Here is a 24503-nt window from a genome sequence, read left to right as displayed (position 1 = left end):
AAAAAATAACCTTTGTGGTGGTTGTCTGTCCTACTGATGAAGATTTCCAGCAAATCTTTTGGAGACTGTTTATGTACAAACAGGCGGGATTTTGCTTTGTGGGTTCTAACAAACAAGGTGCAACACACACACACACAGATTCCCACCCACACTAAAGATTAGTAAACACAGAGAGAGAGAGAGAGATTCCCACCCACACAAAAGAGTAGTAAATGATACTCAAATGCCTACAATCAAATGCCAGACCTGATTTTTCCTGCACTAATCTTTCCTTGGCTTGAATCTTCCCAAAAGGAAAACAGCAAACAAAGGACATACAACATATGGACTTTTATTGTAGGTCGATGCAAACAAGTGTTATTCACTGAGATTAAAAAAAAAATGCATTTTATTCGTGTACACAACCTATACTATTCCGAAGCATTAAAATAATGTGTACTGGCACTACGGCATGACCAGACATGATTTTTCCTGCACCTGGAAATTTCATCATGCCACGCGGTGACCTTATAAACATTACAGCAACCTAAAAACTCCCGACATATACGCTGGGCTTTGGAAAAATGGATGCAAAAAAGAAGAAAAGCATATGCACAAAACCGATAAATACCACATTTGAATAAGAGTGGTCGTTTAAAACCACTGAAGATCATCTCGGACCGGATAATTCTTCTGGGCGGAGATTGGGAGTGGAATCAGGAAGGGCATTTCCATCAGTAATTATCCATTCATCATTTTGGTGGTGGGTATGGTTGAATTCTTGGCGGAAAATCTCTTCCTTCTGCCATTCTTCCCACTTCTCAGCTAATCCATCGCCTTCAAGCATTCTGACAACTTCAGACATCTTGGGACGTTCCATTGCGGTGCCCTGTGTGCAGAGTAAGGCCACCTGAATGAGTTGCTCCACTTCTTCGTCAATGTAATTACCCTGCAGATCTGCGTCAACCAGTGTTTCCAACTTCTTCTCTTTCAAAAGTCCTTTTACCTGAATTTTCAGAAACATTTATCAGGCAGTGAATTTGCATATGAAGTTAAATGCTTTTCTTACCAAGGAAGAGCAACCTCAATTTACATAAAAGCAATAAAAAGGCCTCATGATTTTCATTGTGTTTCTTCATTTCAGTACAAAATCCGTATCTTCAAGCAATTTAACTGTTTTTTACTTCCAAAAGTTCCAATATAGAATTTAAAAGTTTTCAGTATAGAATTTAACTGTTGAGATGCCTGGCCTTCAATTCTATCAAGCAATACATACTTTTCCCGATTAAATGTTTCATTTGATGCACTTCTAACACCTCCTATAGCCAATAACTAAAATACAGCTTTGACAGGAGGCCCTTAAGACGAATGTAGGAGTCGTAAAAAGATGGCCAATTTTAGAAATCTACTAACACCATGCAAACAAATCGAATGAGTGCAATAAAGGTTTACCCAATCAAGCAACATGACATCATCGTCATTGGCAAGTCTAGCAAGATCAAATGCCCTCTGTCCTGTGATGAGCTCCAGAAGCATGACCCCATAACCAAAAACATCAGTTTTCTCAGAGGACTTTCCAGTTGAGAGGTACTCAGGAGCAATGTGCCCAATGGTCCCACGTACAGCAGTGGTAACATGAGTATCCTTGTAATCCATTAGTTTAGCCAAGCCAAAGTCTCCAACAACTGCTTCGAATTCCTCATCCAACAATATATTTGCAGCTTTGACATCACGGTGAATAATCTTCGGGTCACAGTGATCATGCAAATATGCAAGACCTCTAGCGGATCCCAAAGCAATTCGCTTCCTTATTGGCCAATCAAGCGGGGGCTGCGTTTCAGATCGCTCTACACAATGCACCAGCAAGATCATGCAAATATTTAGAGATTAAGCAGGTTAGGATTTAGGAATCAAGACTCTGAATATTGGTATTTATTGAAATTTCCCGTATTATCTGACATAGGGAAAACTATAATATATACAAATGGCAAGTTTATTAGCAAGCTTTGATATTCTTGTACAGAATTCCATAATGCAGAAAAATTCAAGCTTCCTTCACAGCATAAGCTGGGAAGTATTTTTGATCATGGTTTTTAAGTCTTACGAATTTTCTTAGCATCAAAGCAGAAATTGAAAGGGATTAAAGAAGATATAACCAAATCCATCTAAGATTCACCCATAATAAAGGAAACGATATTAACACTGCCCATTTGTGCACTCCCATTCCTTTTTGTCGTCTTTATTTAGGTGAAATCACTAAACTGCCAATTCAAATAATGTAGTCCTCACCACAATTACTGCAAATTACAGGGCAACATTATAATTCACGTCAGTAGAGCCCAAAAAGGGAGTGCAGTTAAAAAAAAAGGGGGGCTAAATCATTCCCTGAAAAAAGCAACAGAGAAGAAAAGAAAAGCATATAAAGAGGCCACCAAGTATTACCTCTTAAACACGATGCAACACTGCCATTGGCCATATACGGATAGACAAGCAACCGTTCAGTTGGTGTCATGCAAAATCCACGTAAACGGAGTAGATTTCGATGGACAGCCATACTGATCATTTCCACTTCTGTTTGGAACTGCAGCTCCCCACCCTGAGTACGCTCCTCTTTTAGTCTTTTCACTGCCACGAGAGAGCCATCAGCCAAGCGTCCTTTGTAGACCTTACCAAATCCACCTCTCCCTAAAATATTTTTGTTGCTAAAATTATCGGTTGCAACTTGTAGTTCACGCAAAGAAAACCGCTTGAGCTGTCCTAGATGAACTTCTGGGTCCTCTTCGGCTGCAATGATAAGGTAAAATGAATTAACTTCACTGGTTTCTCTTTACCGATTTGAGTATAGTTTGAATAGAGTTTTGATGGTTGCTACAATTGTTTCGCCATGTAAGAATGATTTGCTAGTTTTTTGTTTGTGGTTCCAGGAGCATGTCCAGATGTCCCCCTGTTGATCCTTTTGTAAGGTCTTGCATTCGTGAAACGAGTTTTAGTTACCAGAAAAAAAACATCTTTATAAGCAATTTTCTGCTTAGCCCACTGACCAGGTACATCAAAGAAATGATCCTGTGGTTTTCTTCGTCTCCACATAGCAAGTGCGATTGCAGGGGCAGCAAACAACAGGGCAGCACCAGCAGCAACTCCTCCAGCAATGGCTCCAGTGGTACCACTGCCTACTGGAAGAAAATTGGACAATGAAAAGTCAGTTTAACCATTTTAATTTATCTGAAATCGATTGAGTGTTGACAATTTTGGTGAAAACTGAAACCCTACCCACGCTAGTTAAAGAATCAACCAGTTGACAATTTTGGTGAAAACCAAAACCCCACCAACACTAGTTAAAGAATCCAACCTCAAATACACTCTACTTCCGTTTAAATAATTCAGGCATATAAAGCTAAGAAAGCAAGAAAATTCATAAAAGTGTATGTCTTCTGTCCCAAAATCTGATTCGTAGAAGACTTCAAGTTTGAGGAATGCAGAATTGGGTTGCAACGATAACAAGCATAACCGTAGATATAACCATACCCAATAGCGCAACAACTAAGCGAGTACTGGAAATAAAAGTAACAGTAAATGCAACTAACCTGGAGAAGGAGAAGGGGGTGTTTGCGAAACAGGAGGAGGAGGAGCAGCTGGAGGAGTTATCAACAGATTATTTTGAAAACTGAAAAACAGAGGTAAGGCAGTCAGCATACATAGAGATGAGACACCCAACTCCACTACCTTGGAAAAGAGATGTTACTAGGAACAAACCTAATGGGAGTAAAAAGCGAAAAGGAGCCATTAATTGGGATGTCTCCTGTTAACCGATTATTCGATAGATCACTGCACACCACATTTCAAGAAGCTAAGGTGTCATATTTTTGTAGTAAAAGGCACAATTAAAAGAGAATGAGGAAAGGAAATGCCTTAACTAGACATTAAATCATAAAAGAACAAGAACACATCCACTTGATACTCACAGGACTTGAAGGGATTCGATAGTAGTCAATATCATAGGAATTGTTCCCGACAGAGTGTTGTTGTTAAGCCGCCTATCCTTGCAAACAAGTACAGAACCAGACATCAGTAAACACCATATAACCATAGTGGTCATTCGTGGGAAAAATTCACCTGATCAACGCTAGATGCCCATAACACATCCAACATGTGATCCAATGGAGGACTCCGCATAACAATTTTTTTCTTTGCTCGGCGAAAGTTCATATTGTTAGTATAGTTATATTAGCACCTTAGAGGAGTTGAACTCCTGACCTCCTTACTCCTAGCACCTAAGTGCACCCCCCGATGCTATTGGGCCAAAGGCCTCTTGGCAACTCTGCGTAACAATTAATCCATTATGGAAGAGTTAATCCACAAACTAATAGTAGATGCATGAGTTAGTTGTTACAAGTATATATGACCAAAACAAGGCTGTTTTGGTGTGGCCAGCGTGCTTCATATCAAGATGGCTAAATCTTGGGTAATCATCATCCACAGTCCAAGTATAGGATCTTTATAGAACACGAAACTGATTTTGCTGGGAAAGAGGGACTTAATACAGTACATCTACTCTTGAATTCCTGAATGACCCCAAGATTTGTATGTAGTAAAGTGGGAAGAGAACGACGCCTGTGTACTGAGCCTAGATGCTAGGCGGCAGGTCTAAAGCATTGAGAGAGTGGAGAGAACCAAGTTTAGCAACCTAGTATTTCTTTGTCTTCGAAATTAAAGTTGAGGCTTCTTTTGTATTACAAGACAGAGAAAGATACTGGAGGAATTTCAGCGAGCACGAGAGCACATAAAAAAAAACCAAACAAAGTCAAACTCGCTCCCATCTTCTTTCCATAAAACATTTGAGGGCATTTAATGTTCCATGTTCTGGCATGAAATCATAGACCTCATTATGTCATGCTCAAAACTCGATCAAATAACCATATTCTATAGGCTTCAATCCACTATGCAAAACCCAACTCATCCAGATTCATCATCAACTGCATATTCCAGGTACGTTGTGTTCTCGCCCTACTAGCTCCTTTACTTACAAGCCTACACTTTTCCAAAGATTCTCCACCCATTGGCCTTTCTATTGCCATGTCACCCTTCAAGCAGAATCTCACTTTATGATCAAGCATTTCAGTCCGTTGCTCTAGCAATGATAAGCAAGATTTCAATCCAAAAAAGGGGGCAAGTGCAATAAAAAAAAAATAACATCCAGAGAATTGGCGCTGCAGGTGAACCTAGAGATACGCACTCTTTGCCTTTCTTTAAATGTAAAGAGAATGCAACATCAGGATAGCTGGATCAAAGCGGATGTTAATTCTTAACCAATAATCTGTTTGCATATAGAGTATTTAGCAAAGCACTAACAATCAACGTAACTCTCAAAAGAAATAGACATTTTGATCTTTGAGCTTGATATCTTGAACTGTATGAGACTGTCTTCCTTTGAAAGCAAGAAAAATATGGAGATTTCATTCTCAAACGGTAATGAAAAACTTGAACGATTCTAACTAAATCCATATTCGACATATCAATGCCCAAACAAGCCACTTTGTTCAAAACCTTGGCATAAAAAACTAACATCAACAAGACAGAAAACTTAACACATGTACAATAATAATAATAACGAGTAAATAAAAGGAAGAATGATGTGTTGTACATACAGGAAACGTAATCTCTGAAGGTTGCCCAGTGTGTCTGGAATGGGACCGCTCAAAACGTTCAAGTAAAGATCCAAACTCACCAAATTTGTCAAGTTCCCAAGCTCGTTGGGAACTCTCCCACTTATGTTGTTACTGTAAAGTTCCCTGTCATTGAAACATATTAAAACAATATCCAGAGCACAGGCAATGCAAAAAGGTTGAAAACAAGTAAGAAGAAGAAAAATAAATAAGGCAATACAAACGTCTACAAGCCAAACAACTTAGACAACCAAGACAGAGATTAATAGTAGATTGAAATTTCGAGCCAGGGGCATGAGGTTGAGGATGTTTCAGAGTTCCACATACACATTCCACAGTCAAGTCTTGAACATATCTACTCATGGGACGAAAACTATGCAACAACATTAAGATAGAACAAGGGAAGGGAAAAGCACAACAAACAACAACAAATAAATCTTCCAGACCAATAATAGCTTAGTTGTTTGAAAGCATAGCATGCCCCTCAATCACTTATTACTTTATAGTTTATACCCAGGAAGAGGATAAATATACGAAGTATTCTCCATACGCACATAGAAGATGAAAGTAAGAAACTGCATGTTTTCAGCCACTTACATATACGTTCACAATATAGACAAAGCAAGGAAACTAAACTAAGGTCTCAAGTATGTTGAATTCACCACAACGAAAAATCCAAGAGAGGATTCAAAAACTGTACGTGTTAGATATAGAAAGTAATGAAGCTTTACCAAACAAAAGTTGCTTTGCATATACACTGAGACTACAAGTGCATGGCGAAAAGTAATACCTACAATAATTAGATTTATAGAGATGGAAGAAGTTTACAAGTCAAAACTTGTTACATTCATGAGCCTATGCGATCAACTATTAGTACCTTACACACAACCTGTTACCTTATGCAATCAATTATCAAGAGCCCCAAAGAGTTTCTCTACTATACTTTTCAGATAAGGACATGGTTTTTTCAAGCAAATGCTCATATCCTCTTAAGGGACAAAGAATTCACTGGGATTATGTTTTGCTTGTGTGAACACAGGGGTGAGTAATTTAGTCTCCCAGCAGTGCGCCAATCCATCACATAAAGCAAATCTTATCAAATACAATTGCTGGAGATGTTACATTTCACTCTACATCCACGGAAGCAACATGAGATATAAAAAAAACAAGGAGCTTGAGCAACCATTTACCAATCCTGGAAAAAGCACATAGGAAGAACCTAGCAAATCAGGTTCTTGAAATTATGGCGAGGATAAGATGTCGCATGGGTGTTTGTATGCGAGGCTAGAGATTTCTGGTAAAAACCCTAGCCCTGCTTAGCTAACAAGGAGAATATTCTATTTCAAGCCCATGTATTCTCGTTATGCAGTGAGGTGGTATAGATATATATATATATATATATATATAGAGAGAGAGAGAGAGAGAGAGAGAGAGAGAGAGAGAGAGAGAGAGAGAGAGAGCAGCAGCAGCAGCAGCAGAAGAAGAAGACGAGTCATCCACCAACACCATAAAAGTATACATAATTGAAACTACTTTTTCAACAATGATGCAGAACTTACAAGTACTGCAAATTTGGAAGCTGCCCGAGTTGTGGAACCAGTTGACCAGATAAGTTAGCATTTCCAAGATCACTGGAGTATATAAATGGAATAAAAATATGTCATCGCACCACCAAAAATGTATCCCCAATGCAACAATAGTTTCAAGAGCCAAGTTATGTAAGAAGAACTATCACAGAAGTTAGCAGCTTACACTCTTGTTACGCTGTTATCACTGTTGCACGTGACGTGAAACCAAGTACAGGGATTGACAAGTGTAGGATCCCAACTTTGCAGAACGTTATTAGGATCAGCCAAGTTAGTCTTCAGTGCATTCAAAGCATCACCTGTTCTCCATGTAAATGACAATCATCAGGTGCTCAACAGTAGCATCAACATCGTTAACCCATATGTTTAAACCAATAGGAGGTAAGCTACTAAGTTGCCTAAAGGCCCTAAACGGCACACACTCATACCAGAACATCTTCATTTCATCAATTCCTAATGCCAAACACAAAACTAAGATGGTTCTCAAATTAAGCAACTTAATTCAAAGCCACCAAGACCTTTGTCGAATCTGAACTCCAGATAAAAGCTGATCGCTAAAAAGCAGCATTAAATTAGATCTTCTCAAAAATAAGTTGTTTTAGCTTTTTAAAGGTGGTTTTGGCCCATAAAAGTATAAGTGATGCCGAACAGGTTGAAATAGCTTCCAAGGCAAAGCAACCACGAGTGCGGCACTTAACTGCAGTAATTCCGTTCGCAGACTTAAGGCCTGTTTGGCAGCGACGTTAACTCTTTTTGGATTACTCTTTTTGGTTTTGGGCTGTTCAGATTGGGGAAGGGATTCTGACAAAACGCATTATCAGAAATGAACTAAGACTAGCTTTATGGATTTTGATTATACTTTTACTCACAAAATCCTTCTACAAAATAAATTCTGTACATCTCGTCCAAAAACTTTTGCAGATTCTTGTTGTCATCCAAAATCTGTAATCTACAATACATACATATCAGAATCTAAAAGTTAACAGACTCCCAAACACCTCCTTAGTAATTCAACTTCTAAAAGAATAGAATCATTCTCTGTACACGATGGTATGAATATGAAAGAATCAAGTAATCCATTCAAGTCTACAAACCAACTAGAATCCACTTTCAAGTTTCAATAATTATCAAATAATCACTTCGAAGCCTAACACTAAGCGAAATTTATCACTGCAACGACTCAGCAAGAAAGCCAATACTAGCAAAACAATCAAAATAGAAGCAACTATTGACTCCAATTGACCCAAAAATAACGACCCTAACTAAAATCAATCGATTCGCACCTTCCGAGTTACCGTGCGCCCCTAGTAACAGAGAAACCACCAGAACAAAGCAGAGCGAGATCGCCCACGCCGCCCGATCCATCGCCTCAGCTAGAAACCTAGGTTCCTCATTCAAGTCTTCGCTCCGAATCGAAGTCTTCGACGCAAGGACAGTCAAATCCGCGTATTCCTAACGGATTAAGCCGTCGGAGAGGAAGTGAGCTGAGTTATTACTCGGGCTGGACGTAGTCGTCGGGCTTCGTGAAGGTCAGAAGCCGACCAGAGGGGAGAGAGAGAGAGAGAGAGAGAGAGAGAGAGAGTTGAAATGGGGGTAGTCAAAGGTTCTGTTTCTCTCTCTCTCTCCACTGGTAGTCTAAAGTGGAATAAATTATTTCAATTGTTAATGGAGTACTACTGATGTGTTTAGTGCGTAATTAATTCTTTGTTCTAATTTTGCTGCTCTAATTAAAGAATGAGAGATTAGAGAGGTGTATTAAAAGTCGAGTCAAAGACGCACGCTCGGAGGAGTGGGGCCCGGTGCCGCCGCCAATTAGGACAGGGAAGAAACATGTGAGGTACAGATAAGAGGAGCAGTATCTCTCTCCGTAGGCTGTAACTGTAGGACCCGGGATGCTCTTAAGCACCCAGTGCCAAACGGGGTGCCGATACTATTCATCTTGACATAGACAGTTCGGATTAAAATTAAGCACATATATATTTGAATTATCCATTGGTGTTGATATATTTGAATTATCCATTGGTGTTGCCAAGTACCCTCCCTTGGTAGCATATCCCAATCCATAATTGTATAGCCCCATGGCCCGGAAAATGGCCTGTGTATCACGTTGGACCAGGCCTAGGAGAGGAGTAATTGTTTGGAAAAATGACCGTCAATGACATGTTTTGATAATTAATACTGTCAATGACATTTTCAGTATTAACAAATATTCTCAACATATTCTTGGCGAATATTAATTATTAAAACACGTCCTGGACCGTCATTTTCCCTAATTGTTTAAGTGTCCTACTAACTTCCGTATGGTAAGCGATGGATAATATACAAATAATGTCTCCATAAGTTTCAATTCCAATACACACCTTTTACATACTATATTATCACATATGTGAATATTTTTGCTAATTACCTCCCCGATGTTAATATATTTTTACCGGATATCGATGCACTTTTTACACACTATTACCCTCCGGTATTAGAATTGTGGTTTGCATTTTTAATTGTTTTGAATATTTTAAAAATTGCTAATGATTTTTCCATTTTCCTATTTGTTAATGTCACTCCCTTTTTTGTTTTATTATGGTGAATTTATTAAAACACCATTGCACTTTATGATGCTAGCTTTTTCTCACTTTCAAGTGCAAAGGTATTTTAGTAAATTCACTCTAATAAAAACAAAAGGGGAGTGACATTAACAAATAGGGGAGTGGCAAAATTAGTTGCCTTAAGAATATACAGTAATAAGTTTAATTTATATTTTTTAATTCAAATTCTATTTAAATGTCTTACGAGTCGAGCCAAATTTAAAAGGATCTTTAATTTTGCTAATCTCGAATGGGCTGGAACTTCAAAAATTATACTATTGCGGATTGTACATCGTTCGAGTTTGGTTTAAAAGGTATATGAGCTTCAAGAATGTTTCAAGTTTGATTTGTTTATGTGAAAAATCGATCTTGAATGAAATTTAAACACGGGAATGCAAGCTCAAACTTGAATAAATTGATTCGTTAATGAATTCTAATACTTATTTCTGTCCACACATCCACTGTGAACTGAAAGTGTCCTGAGTCTATGGGCCAAATCATAGGGCCTAGTTTTAAAAGATCCATTTCATTTGGGTTATAGTAAATTGCAATGAAAACACTAGCTTAATCCAATAAGAGAATAAATTCCTTACACCGATGGTGTAAAACCCTTCTTTTTCTCCAAACCAATAAAAACATGCCACATCAGCAAAAAGGGTACGGAAGTGAAAAAATTCACGCCTTCTCCTCTCCTCTGGTTACCAGGGTTAACTTGAAAGGGTTAACTTCACTTTTGGGAGCAAAGTTTGAATAATTACAAAAAAAACCCATCATTGCATAAAGACCCCTGCCCCATTATCAAGAATTCTACTCCGTCTATACACCGAATCGTCAACTTCGGCCTTTTCCTCTCTGTGCGTGGAAACAACTACCGATCGTCGTATAGCTTCCATTGCTCCATCAAGTGAGTATTTTATTCTTGTAGACTTTTTCCTTATTGTTTTCTATACAATAACATACATGTATACACATATTTTCATGCCTATGTCTAAAGATTGATTGGGTATTCGAGATTTAACTTTGTTTTTAAAACCACTAAAATTTCTTCATACCTCCAAATACATATAGGGCTTGTACGTGAAATCCCCTTTCCAACTCAAACTTTAGTCTCCTAACTCAAAATCTATAACCCCATAACAAAAAAACCCTAGATATTTATTTCCCTGAAAAATTAGGTTTTGTTCCTTATGTTATTTTTCCCCCTTATTTGCAATTGTTTGCTTGTAATGTATATGTGCATTTTATTTATATTGTAGAATTGATATGGAAAACACATCCAGTGGAGAAAATTTGGGAGAAGTGTACTGTATAGAGGAAAATTCAATAGATGGTTTCAAGAATCTAGATTTCGAGAAAGAGCACTTTGTAGACACTAATTCAATGGAAGGTTTGGAGGGTATAGAATTTGCAGAAAATGAAAAAGATCAACCTATGAAATCATCTTTGTATAAGGGTCCTCCAGAGCCATGTATAGGCTTGATTTTTGAGGAATGGGAAGATGCTCTGAGTTGTTACACAGCATATGCGAGAAGAAAGGGTTTTAGCGTTCGAAAAAATCGTGCTCGCCGATCTCGTACGGATATATAATTCAGTGATTGGGGTAGAATTTTGTTGTTACAGAGAAGGATTTCGTCGTCCAAGTTATTACAAGAAGCAAAAGGATGCTTCACATTGCTCTGAAACTATGATTGGGTGTAAAGCAACAATGAATGTGACAAAAGATGATGAAAAATGGGTTGTAAGTAAGTTTGTAACCGAACATAATCATGAGTTGTGTTCTCCGAAAAGTACACTTTTGCTTCGGGGAAATAGAGGAATAACTCGTGCTTAGAAAAATCTCATTGATGTTCTTAATGATGCCGGTGTACCGCCTCGAAAAATAGTATCCGTGTTAGAGCAAGAAAATGGTGTTCATAGTCAAATTGGCTGCATGACAATGGACGTGCAAAACTATTTGGGAAACAAGAGAAGGAAGCTCTTAAAGGATGGTGATGCACAAAGAATGTATATAATTATTTCAAAACCTGCCAATCGAAAAGTCCAGGATTTGTGTATGCAATTCAAGTGGACCAAAACAATTGTATGGGAAATTGTTTTTGGGCAGATACAAGATCAAGGCTCGCGTGCCAATATTTTGGGGATGTTATTACTTTTGATGCTACATATTTAACCAATCGGTATAGCATGCCTTTTGTTCCTTTCACTGGAGTTAACCACCACCACCAATCAATCATGTTCGGATGTGCTTTACTTGTGAACGAGACTACTGAATCTTACAAATGGTTGTTGCAAACTTGGGTAGAACTAACTGTCCCACACAAAAGGAAGCAAGGTAAGTATTACTCTTTATATATAATTACATGGTCCGTATAGAAAGTTATATCCTTCGTAAACTTTTTCATTTCATTCAGGGATAATATTGGTGGTACAAGTTCGTCTCCTACTATCTTAAATTCGTCTACCAATCAAGCTTTGCATGAGGTATTGTAATTTTACTCACTTGTAGATATGCATGTCATTATATGAATAGTTCTTGTATATGAGAGATTAATTTAATGTCAATTTTTTGACAGGAAAATTTGGATTTCAATAGCCCTATTATTGTATCTCAAGATCCTCAGCATTCAACATTTATGGTACTAAATTGATTAGCTTGGATAAATTTTTAAATGGCAGCATTTTTTTTTATTTTGCAACTACGTATGACTTTATTTTTACTGCATTGCTCATTCTTTATGCATACACATCCTCGTTTTGATATTTTCGGGATGAATTTTGAGAAGGACAACAAAAGCTTAATTTTAATTGAGATTATTATGTGGATTATGAGATTTGATTCAATGACTCCTCCCTTTTAGAACTTTGGAATTGTATTTTGTTATATTTGGGAGTGGAATCCAACGCAGGATTTATGTTTAGTGTGGGCGCAAATCATGTGTATCTTCATATTGATAATACAAACATGTTTTTCATTGTCACATCTCTTCCCAACTCCTAAATAAGATTAATTAGGAGGCTAAGAGAGTTGGAGGTGAACTAGAATTTTGCTGGAATTATGGACTTAATGGAAGCTGATACTAATACTTGTACCACTTCGTTTCAAGTGGGGTTGTATCAACCTACATGTCAATTTCCTTTGGGATAGGATCAGGTGAAGTGGGATCATATGGTTATCGTGGAATTTTCAGGATGAGTGCTGGATTGGTTCTTTGGGCCATTTTAACATTAGGCTCATTCAAAGATTAATAAAATTTTCTTTTTTCGCCATTCAAAAATATATATATTGCTACTAGTGAGATCCGAATAAGAGACAATATTATGTATATGTGCACAGTTATCGTCTTATTTTATATTGGATTTTGAAAAATCTTTGCAAATGAATGACGGCTCATAAGAGTGAGACTCGATGCAAGACCCACATGCCTCAATAAAATGCTCCCATCCGCACTCTTTTAACACGAGTAACGTGTTACCAATTTATGATAGGGGAGTGAGATCTGAAAAGTTTTGGTTTAAAAATATTGTTATTTAAGTTGAAATTTAGCCGAACTCACAAATCCAGTTTGGATTGGACTAGGCGAAATAACACCGCCTTGCCCCCGTGAGGACGTCAATTAGTCTGAATGCCATTTTGTTGGTAATGAAGTATCAAAGGCTAATTTTCGTGTACATTCAAGCTTCCTATTTTAAAGTGAACACCTAATACACTTCTTGAATTTATTTTTATCCATCCTCCTAAATAATAAGAACGGGATTGGGGGATGCCATTTTTCAATTGGGACAATTTTGCCCTTCCTCCTAAATAATAAGAACGGGATTGGGGGATGCCATTTTTCAATTGGGACAATTTTGCCCTTTGATTTCGGCCATTTTACCAATTGCCCAGGTCTTTCAGATGCTCTCTTTTTTTCAATTATGCCCCTTGATTTATGGGGGCTCACTTTTGTTGGATATCTACGTGGATGTTATTAGCCCACGTCTCCTCCACTTCCTTTTCTTTTCGAAAAAACTACAGTCATCGACCGGGAGGGTCGGTTACCGGCCACCGACCCTGTGTGGGGTCCACTCCGGGCCCCGCACGAATGATCTGAGCCGCTCAATAATTTTTTTTTAAAAAACCGAGTGGGGCGATGTGTGAAATAAGCTCAATCCGATGTGTATATGTGCTCGATCCCAGCTGTTCCAAAATCAGATGATCCGAGCCGTTCAAAAATAAAAGTTTGGAACGAGCACGTACACACATCGGATTGAGCTTATTTCTCATGTAACCCACTCGGTTTTTTTTTTTTAAAATTATTGAGCGGCTCGGATCATTCGTGCGGGGCCCGGAGTGGACCCCACACGCGGTCGGTGACTGTAGCACTGCTGCTTTTCTTTTCTCCATCTGGTTCAAACGTAAACAGAGAGAGAGAGAGAGAGAGAGAGAGAGAGAGAGAGAGAGAGAGACACACACACACACACACAAATTTTGGGGCGATTTCCGGCTTCCTAGCCTTCGACTGCGTTGCCGCTTGCTATCCAGAGGTAACTGTTGCAACTGTGCTTCTTTTTGGTTCTTTTCTTCCCATTTTTTTTTCCGCACTTTCTCCTTGTGCTCTGTGGCTCCTGCGGTATGCTTATTGGGAGGAGATGTCTGTTGCCGTTGGTTTCTGGCTTTCCGCTTAGTTACCTGGGTTTTTCGGGATCATTTGGTCTTGCGGCTTGCGTTGATTTTGCCTCTTGTTTGTGGTTGTGTTACATCCCTTGGGGTTGGTTTGGTGGGGTTTTTTTGGTAAGTCTTGGTTTTCGATTTGAGATTTTTGGGTTTCGATTTGTATTTGACTGTTTATCTAGCGTAATTTTGAATTTTTGGACTAGATTCAGATTTTTGCTCACAATCTTTGATTTCTGAATTACGGTTTTTGGTCACAAAGTTTGATTTCCGGATTCAGAATTTTTGGATTAGGGTTTTGATCAAGGACTTTGATTTTTAGTTAGGGTTTTGATTTTGGGTTTTAATTTTTGGTTGGGATTATTACTATATATAAAGAGTGACTCTATGTAAATCGAATTTTGGATTAATAGTAAGACTCGAACTCTGGTATCACACTCGCTAATGGAGTACATCCTCATATTTATATGGTGTGATTCCTCTTAGTCAAGAGGTATTCCTTTAAAGCTTGCTATCAATCCGTGCTTGGTTTTGTTGCTCCTGCTGTGCTGTGTGTCGCTGGATGTGTTTTTTGGAAACCCTTTTGAACCGTAAGACTTATCTATAGCTTGTTTATATTTTGACTTATATGGTTGTGTTGTGCTTACGGCTAGGACTGCTTATGAACTTAATGTGTAAACATACAATTTGTGTTGGCAGGTGATTGTGTATATATGCACAAGAGTACTACAACTGGCCAGTTGAAAAACCTAGCTTTAATCTAAACATCTAGCATAAACGATATATCATCTATAGCTTAACAAACATCACCATGTTGTAGTGTCAAATTCAATGTTCAAATCACAGATCCAACTAGATCTATTAAAGCAACAGTCTTTCCTTTCCTGAGGTTGCAGGACAATTTTATGCAATTACAGCATCCTAAATGGCACCAAATGCAACTGGCATCCCAAATGGCACCAAATGCAACTGGTGTAAGCATATTTTTAGGCCATTAATACTGAACCATTCCGTTTACATATATATTGTACTGGTTCTTTTCAGTTTTCGCATGGTGCTTTCAAGAAAGAGAACATGATTTATTTCGATGTCATGAAATTCACCTACATCAATCTACCATTTGCTTCCCTTTGTAAGGGAAAGACAAAAAACTAAAGCTCATGTCTTCAATTTTACTGATCAACTTGAATTTTTCCCTCATGCAATAGGTTATAAACTGCTTCTGTCAAGTACTACCATAGGACCTCTGCAAATACCAGGACATATTTGTTTAAAACAAAGGACTAACTATCCTCTCTAAGAAAACTTCATGTCTGGTCATTTTAGGGACTAAGAATTAAACATAAGGATTTAGTAGGCAACAAATGAAAATAAGGAATGAAAGGAGTATGGAAATTGGTACCAAAGGCCAAAGGTTTCTTTTCCTTCCATTTTTTAAATTCTCAATATTCTGCTTTGCTAGAAGAGTTTAGGTTTATGTACATGTTCAAGCAATGAGAAAAACAAAGAACCAAAACTAATTGCTATCTACTTAATGCAGGAAGCCAGCAACACTTCCACTCTCGTTGCTCCACAACTTAGCTGAATCCAAAAAGTGCCACGTGACACTTAAGGCCTGCATGTGCAAAACCTATGCAGCAATCGGCAAGTGCAGATTCAACGTCCACTCAATCTCCAGCTAAGGCACTGTCAAGGATTTGTGACCAATTTTCAAGTGGCCAAATAGGTAAAAAAAAAAAAAATCGACTGACTGATTTTATTCACCAGTTTCATTTGTTGTCTTTGTTCGTTAGACATAGGTACAACTTTATGTGATAATTCTATACATCTCTTTGTCCGTGGTGGTATCTGAAAGTGTCAAGCTCTACGAATAAGGGAAAAGGAAAAGCCACCTATGCCAAGGATTCCTTCATGTCTCTTTTTGGTGGTTTGTGTTTGGAGTATACAAAATTTTAGCTAATTGAAAATTGGGTGAAATAGTTATGGTATTTCTGCCTACATTTGCTATCTTAGTCTCTTTTTTTTAAATTTAACAAAAAAGTTCTTACAATTAAGTTTGATACCTATCTGTCACCTCTCCATTTATGGGGTTTCTTGACCAAATTTATTGATTAACAACGATAGTTTGTATGTGATCAAGAGAAGAATCCATAACAAAGAATTGCTTAGCTGTAGATGTCATTTTGAATCCCACAGTCACTTTCAAAGAACATAAATTAAACTTATCAATTCGCTCTATAATAGGGGCAACCAATGAAAGAGACAAACATTGGGGTAGTGATCTGTGATAGAAATGAAAGTGTCAACAACTAACCCTTTCCAAAAGATCCTTTTTTGTTCATGGTCATTTTTCTATAATCTATTGCGATCATCATAATAGGCGCAGAGAAAAAATTCGGGATTATTATCTCAACGTATGCAATTTTAGATGGCTATATTTAGTTTCTTGAATATGTGCACCTTTGCAGAAGCACATAGATGCAGTCTACTGTTTCATTTTCGTCTAGAAGAGTGGATGACATGAATTAGAAACCAATCAAAACCATACTAATATTTAGCTTAATCCATAAGGGAATGGATTTCATGGAACAATTAAAGTTCAAAGTTCAAACTGACTTCTTTTTGAATCTACTATGAGAAGGTCATTCGATTTTTTTTGTTCCAACCTTGATTTTGATTATTACTTAATCGACTTATTCTGGCTAAGTTGCTGAATTAGGTCATTGACATCTATTTTTGGTTGGTTGGATTCTTATTTTTCCTCCTGTAAAAGTTTGAAGGATTAACAAATTTAACGCCTCCAAATGTTTCTGTTATATTTTGAAATGTACGTTCTAAAATATATTTCGCTGGTAATGTAATAGTTTCTTTATCCCTTAATTTGAGTTAACTTTTATCCGATTGGTTGATGTTGAAGCTTTTGAATGTGTTCCTGGACCAGATACAAGACTGTTTTTGTAGACAAAATTTTAGTATTCCGGAGGGCATGCTGTCCGCTTTTTGGTCACAAGGTATTCATCTCTACTCTCTTGTTGGTTATCCTTATTGGTAACAGATGAGGTCTTACTTTCAAAATTCTTAGCTTTTAGTTTTTTTTTTTGTTTTTTTTTTATTTTTCCTCTTCACAATCCCTAGCTGATCTGATAATGAGGAATGGAAAAGAATCCAAAATCATAGTATACTCTTACAATCTTGATTCTTGAAGTAAATACCGAGAATAGGCCAGCTAAGAAATGCTTAATAGGAGCTTTTGCTTCCTAACACCATATTTATGGCCGAATAAGTTTATGTACTCTCACAGTTTTTCGCCTTCCCAAAAAGGGGTCCTTTTGAAAAAAAAAAAAAATTTGCCCTAAGAATGGACTCTTACTGAAATGAAATCACTAATTCTTGCTCCAAGGATAGTGGAAGCATTTATTTTGAAGATGGGTTTTGGAAATCCTGTGAGGGTCACTTAAGGAATGGTACTAAGTTGTTAGAGATAAATTAATGAATCTTCAGTTTAAAGACAGGTGAAGATATTAATTTTGCAAGTCATATTAAGGTTTGGTAATTGTATTGTCTTACTCATAAATAGAGCACATGAAAATGGATTCTTTTGGAGCTGCAGATGCATCAATGCTTCTCAATAGAAAAGGCAGATGAAGAGCTTGCAGGAGAGGAATGAGGGGTTTAATATAACTACTGCTATCTATGACTACTGCGAGCTTTACTGGTGTTATGCTCCTTCAGCGTCTATAAATAGACTACGCACTATGTGGTTTGTATGTAAATCATCTAATCCTTTTGCTACTTTGATCAATCTATATAATATATATTTCTACTTGTTTCCATACTCTTCTATTACTTCTGGCTCTAAAATTACAATCAAGACATATCTAGCCTATATCAAAACTTGTTTCCTTCAATGGGCATGCATTCGTGCTGTGCACGAAGGTGCACCTAGTAAGGGGGAAAAAAAGGAAAAGAAAGGATGGACTGATTACCTACCTTAGTCATTGGACCGACTCTATTCGATTTGGAATTTGAGAATAATGAGAGAAGAAAAAAAGATAGAGAAAATTTATTGAAAACCGTGGCTAGAAAATTTGAGACCTGAAAACGAACCAGGAAAGTATCATTCAGCTGCAATTTTGGGCTGGACTTAGCTGCACAACTAGCTTAAGAAGTACGGGCATTCCCTTCACTAGTTAGGCAAGTTTTAACTACCAGGGGAGCCATCAGAATTTGTACTCCAATGCTTCAGATCCTCCAGTAGTTTACGCCAGCATTTCTTGTCTTCGGAATCCATTTCCTGAAAGATTCTGGTTTTCTTGCTTTCCTAGGTTTCTAAGATCCTTCCAAAATCACCAATAATTGTTTTTTTTGAAAGGCACCAATAATTGTTGAAGAAGGAATATATAGCCACTTACTATTATTTATCTCCCTTAGGGGTCGTTTGGATGCATCCATGAGAGGAGGGATTAGCTTTCACCCCTTCATAAGACCTGGGGCCCAGGCTTTACCCCCGTTTGGGAACAAAAAATAGAGGGGTTTTCAAGAAGACCGGTTCTTGGCCAAGACCAGAGGAAGGGGGCATCGGGGGTCTTATATTCGGATAGGGTCTGAGGTCTCCATAAGTTATACCCCCTAATCCCCTCGAAATCTGACGATTTTACCCTTCTTTATCCCCCTTCCCTCACCCCCAATCTTCCATTTCTGTAGCCCACTTTATCACACACATGCATAGCCAGATTGGGGAAAATGGAAAATAGAGAGGGGGGGGGGGGTGTACAGTGACAACGGCAAGGAGCCGCCGACGATCGACGACGATCTGGGACGACGGCTGCTGCTGCTGCGCTTCTTCTTCTTCTTTTCTTCTTCTTCCGTCATTCTCTGACTTACCCTCTCTCTGTCTCTCTCTCTCTCTCTACAACAATAACAATGTGATAATAAAAAGGACTGGAAAAATTATTCAGTGCATGTGTGCCCATGTAACCCCACCCATCCACTATGCTTAAAAGAACGAAATTATTGCTTACCTTTGATCCAAAATAAACGAAATTATAAAATAAAACACTTTAAAAAAAATTATAATTTTTGATACTCATTACATTGATTAAATTATAAGTAAAATAAATTATTGCGGCTTAAATTGTGAAAGAATAATTAAATTTGTAATTATATACAAAACGTAATACATAATTAATTTAGGGACTGTACAAGGGCAAAAAGGCCATTTGACAACTTTTTACATCATCCACCATTCCTTATACCCTCTATTAATCCTCCATCCAAACAAAATATTATTTAATCCCCCTTCTCTAATACCTCATCTAAACAACATATTATTTAATCCCCCTCCATAAATATCACATCAATGTGGGTCCTCCCTTATTAACTAATACCTCCTACTATCTTATCCCCCTTATTAACTAATACCCTCTATTCTTTACCCGCATCCAAACGGGCCGTTATGGCTATAACAGTAATGAAGGTCAACTCTCAACAAGTGGTAATATTTTATATGAGTCCTTCTACCACCACACTCATTCACACACTCATATTCACAACAAAGGTGGAGCCCGCACACACTACACACCTAGTGTGTGTGGACCCACCCTTTTTATGAGTGTGGGTGTGTAAATAGATGTGGTGTTAGAATTATTGATTTTATATACCATAATTCATACCGTGCTTTGCCGATAAATAACGGAATCTTCACCTCAACTATGCGAGTGGCAAGCACAACCATGGGCGAATAGAACCGAACGCGTTTGGGAGGGGTTGTGGTTGCGGTTAATAAAATTTTCACAAAAAAAAAAGTTTTCGCAGACATTACTTTCAATAGATTTGGGCTAGCCTAAGTGGGCCGAAAACTGTGAATAAATGGGCTGAGCTTCAACCTACATGACTTGTGTGAAGTGGATCAGACCCAAAGTCAGCCGACAAGAGCCGAAAAGGTTTCGACACCAAACCAACCAAAAACAAGGCTATCATCCCACACTTCAAAATGGCATGCGCTCCCGTTCTCAATTTTTGCTCTCGCAAATCTTAGCATTAGGAACCCTCGCATTTGCGCTCATGTACGCGCACGCAAATTATGTGACTTAGATCCCACATGACAATATGACATTAAAGAACCAATAGCTTACAATTTGTTCGGAAGTTGTGGAGATAAAAGGAAAGGAAAATAAAATAATTGAAAGAGAAAATTGAAGGTCATTTCATACGTATTTTTTTGCTGCTTGTTCTTTTTTTTTTAAGTTCCAAACAACAGAAGGAAAGAAATTAATAATATTTTATTTTAGCATTTCTCTTTCTTTCCTCATATATTTCAAACAAAGGGTAAATTTTCGGGGTATTAGATCTCTGTGGAATTTCCAGGGCAATCCGAATCCAATTTTCTTTTCCCTAAACTTATTACAATTGTTTACAAAGATACTTCTAAAGGCAAGCTCTAAAAACCATACCATAGGTGTGTTTTGAAGGAAGTATATACTATGTAGCATGTGCTCGGTCCAAGCTAGTCCAATGAAATGAATAAGCGCCATCCTAAAAAGAAAAAAAAAAAACAAAAACAAATAGTAAACGCTTAATATAAGATACTCCGTGATTTATGTCTTCTCGAATCTCTCGCCATAAAATTATTGAGCAAAAGTGGATCTCGCCAAAAAATTCTAGATCACTTAATCCATTGAGTTAAAAGGATTGTTTTTATAATGCATTTATTGGATTTTGACATATTTGATCCCACCTAAATGTGAAAATACCTTAAAGGACCTTAGTATAAATCCATTTCTGCTTCTTATCATTGTTAAACGCTACCAAATCCTTAATGGCTTTAGGTATTTGGCCTCACTACTTATAAATTCCAAACTCCAGATCATACGATGGCCGAACTAAGTCCTTTTTTATTTATTTAATCCACAACCGAACTAAGTCCTTTATCTGATACTATATCTAACTTAAAGAGAGAAAGAGAATTTCGTGGGTATCTTTTGGCACTACTAATTTAGCAATTTGATTGGCCAAGTTGATTCCGCATATTCCACCTCTGTGTGGCACCGGGCCAAGATCGCTCTCTGATCTTATGACGACCGAATTTAGATTCGAATCATAAAATTTTGTCTTGAATTGAGCCCGACTGAGTCCTCTATTAGACACCCGAGAGAGAGAGAGAGAGAGAGAGAGAGAGAGAGAGAGAGAGAGTATTTCTTGTTTTGATATCTCTTTGCACTAATAATTTGATTGGCCATGGTCAATTCCATATATTCCACCTCTCTATGGCGGCCGGGATAAGATCGCTGGCAGCCCTGGCATAAAATAATGACATAGAACATTATTAAATTGCCATATATAATAATATATGTGTGTTGTATATACCACTTCTTTGCACTAAGCTCACTTAGTATTGGCCACCCCTAATCCCGTTTCACTGTCACACTCCATTATATGTTGCTTAGATCCCATCACGCCCAACTTAATTAATCACGCCTTTTTTTAAAACCGGATTAGTCGGCTCGTAGCGTAACAATTAGTAGTACTAATTGGGAACCAGTAGTATGACTTCCCTATTACTATTTTATTGTCTTTCTTCTCTTTCTGACAGTTTTTTAGTTTTGGCATCATCGATTACAATACAGTATATGTGTTGCCAACGGGCTCGTAGCCTAATGACACTTTCTCATCTCTTTTACAGAGGAGGTGAGGGTTCGATTATCGCCAAAGGTGCGCGTGTTCGGTGTGGTAGTTTATGCCATTTGAGGTTTGCCCCACCTGTAGGCCGTTTAGTGGTAGCGGTATCCCTTCTTCATCATCTAAGGAGTAGGCTAGACATCTATCGAGTGACAACAAAATCATTACGTGTGTTTTGTATTAATATTTATATATTCTCTAATATATAAAGAGTGTGCACTAATTTGGTGTCATCTATTTTTGAAGCCCTATCACAAAAGTAATTTTCATAATTGCCGCTCTAAAAATGTATTTATGACTATTTTAACTTGTCACTAAATAATTGTTATGGGCAACACGGTAATCAATTTAAAACCACCTATCATAACCACCAACCCATGATCTCCAGAGGTTTTGCCAAGTGGGCATGAGAAAACTAATACTAAGTGTTTGTCCTTTATGAAAATCACATATTCGAATCTCATATAGGCCAAATATTCTGAATCTTGAGGCCATTGAAGGGTTTACTTGGTCATTAGCTTTAGGACTTCAGAATTAATCGAAGTGCACACAAGCTAGTCTAAACATTCATAGAGGCGTTAGTTGGGGTAAACAATGACAAGCACGCGCCTCACCCATAGAGGTTTTTTTTTTTTTTTTTCCCAAAATGGTAGAAGTTGTATTACTATCATAAAACAACCGAATACATCGAAGTTGGATATCGTCCCAAGGGGAATAAATAACCAAACAAGAGGCCTAGTTATCCAAGATCACCCACAAGAGCCTTGCAACCAGGTTTTGCCAGCTAATCGGTCATGACTGATCTCCAAACAGAAAGAGCAACACAAACCCTCAACTGTGTCAAAGACAATCAAAAGAACACCAAAAACTCCACACAGGAGAGGAAAAACTCACATTAAAGGAAGAGAACCAAACCAACAAAATTCAAAATAAATGAAACCAAACAAAGAGAGAGGAAAATTATTAAAAAAAAAAAAAAACGGCCGATTTCACTGAAAATAAAAACGAAACCATAGAGTTTGCAACCAGTAAAAAATATATTGTACTGGATTTAACTAGTGATTTTTCTTCTGGAAAGAGTGTGAAAAGAATCAAGAAGTATTATTGGTTCTGCATCCTCTTGAATATTCTGAAACTTTTGGAATTAACCAATGAGTGATATCAATGCTTAAAATATATACTGTATTGGATTTAACTAACGATTTCCTTCTCGCAAGAGTGACCAAAAAAAAATCAAGTATTCTTGGTTCTGAATCCTTTTGAAGATTCTGGAACTTGGAATTAACCAATGAGTGATACTTCTGCTTAGGTCGGCAATCTATTTGAGATTAAATAAAGAGTTGAAGGTGATGTATGGTGACAAAACGACCTGTCTCGTAAAGCGAAAAAGTACTAAAAAAATAAGATCTTTAACGAAACGAGACCTGAGTGATATTTATGCTTAGGCGGCAAACTATTTGTCTGCCTTGGCTAATCTCCAAATTGAAACAAGGAACTATGTGTAATTAATGTTCTCATTTAAATTAGTCTTCGTTTCTGAAGCATTGCTTCACCTAATCTTCTTCTAAGAAATTGTGCCAACCCCACCACGGAATATGTGAGCCCGATCGAATAATATTACTCCAAAGTCGCATATAATTTTTTGGATAGTACTCTCCTTTTAATTCTTGTTTTAAGTCCGTCCAGAGCCGGGTCCTGATTTTATGGAGGCTTAAAGAGAAAACCAAAAGAATGTCCTTTTCGAAATCTTAATGAACAAAATGTAAGTAGGTAAATTACCCTTCCAAGAACAAATACTATCATTAAGAATAACACTAAAGCAATAACCAAATATTCCAAGATTTCAAACTCGTCACTTATATATCACTAATCGTAAAATTAAAAAAGAAAAAGAAAAGACCATTACAAGATTTTAAAAGCATCATCTAAATATCAATCTCCTTGCAGTTTTAGTAGCAAAGTACTAATTATGTCCGAACAATCAATCGTATTCACCATCTCATGTTCAATAGATAGAATGGAGAGTCCATTCAACTTTTCTTGTGACATAGTTGAGTGAAGGTAAGACTTAATCAACTTCAACTTTGAAAAGTTTCGTCGTTCTCTAGTGGCAATTGTAACGGGAACAGTTAATATATGGTACTCTATAAGCAATCCATGTATTTGGAAAACAATTTTCCATCCATTTCAAATATGAGCACAAATTTTCTTTTGAGTTTGAAATTGGGCCTTTATACTATGTACATTTATTTTTGGTATTACAAAAGTTACACAAGGGTACTAAAATATGAAGGGGTCCTTAAAATTTGCACTTTTGGCAGGACTTAAAGCAATCGCAACGCTTGCTTTAGCTCAGTGCTGGCTC

At 37.5% G+C, this 24503-nt stretch overlaps 1 protein-coding gene and 1 long non-coding RNA gene across 3 annotated transcripts; one reads left to right on the top strand and one right to left on the bottom strand.

The window, feature by feature from the left end:
* Positions 1–329: 329 nt before the first annotated feature.
* On the bottom strand, positions 330–8880 carry LOC131308865 (BRASSINOSTEROID INSENSITIVE 1-associated receptor kinase 1-like). 2 transcript variants are annotated; one of them, XM_058335903.1, is made up of 11 exons: positions 8512–8880; positions 7395–7527; positions 7202–7273; positions 5625–5768; positions 3942–4013; positions 3733–3804; positions 3564–3643; positions 3021–3152; positions 2422–2763; positions 1432–1826; positions 330–985 (listed from the first exon to the last, which is right to left on the bottom strand). In XM_058335903.1, exons 1-11 carry the CDS (start codon positions 8591–8593, stop codon positions 650–652), a joined length of 1860 nt encoding a protein of 619 aa, XP_058191886.1. In that variant the 5' UTR covers positions 8594–8880; the 3' UTR covers positions 330–649. The 2 variants fall into 2 exon arrangements, with proteins under 2 accessions (XP_058191886.1, XP_058191887.1); XM_058335904.1 differs by having other exon boundaries at positions 3021–3149; positions 8512–8873.
* A 5381-nt stretch (positions 8881–14261) lies between these two features.
* On the top strand, positions 14262–18292 carry LOC131308864 (uncharacterized). Its single transcript, XR_009194586.1, has 5 exons — positions 14262–14334; positions 15282–15435; positions 15506–16187; positions 17403–17472; positions 18039–18292. It is a non-coding gene; the product is annotated as an uncharacterized LOC131308864 (long non-coding RNA).
* Positions 18293–24503: the final 6211 nt, after the last annotated feature.

Source organism: Rhododendron vialii, chromosome 11a (assembly GCF_030253575.1).
Source record: "Rhododendron vialii isolate Sample 1 chromosome 11a, ASM3025357v1".
NCBI classification, from domain to species: Eukaryota; Viridiplantae; Streptophyta; class Magnoliopsida; order Ericales; family Ericaceae; genus Rhododendron; species Rhododendron vialii.
This window is presented reverse-complemented; position numbering and strand designations above follow the sequence as displayed.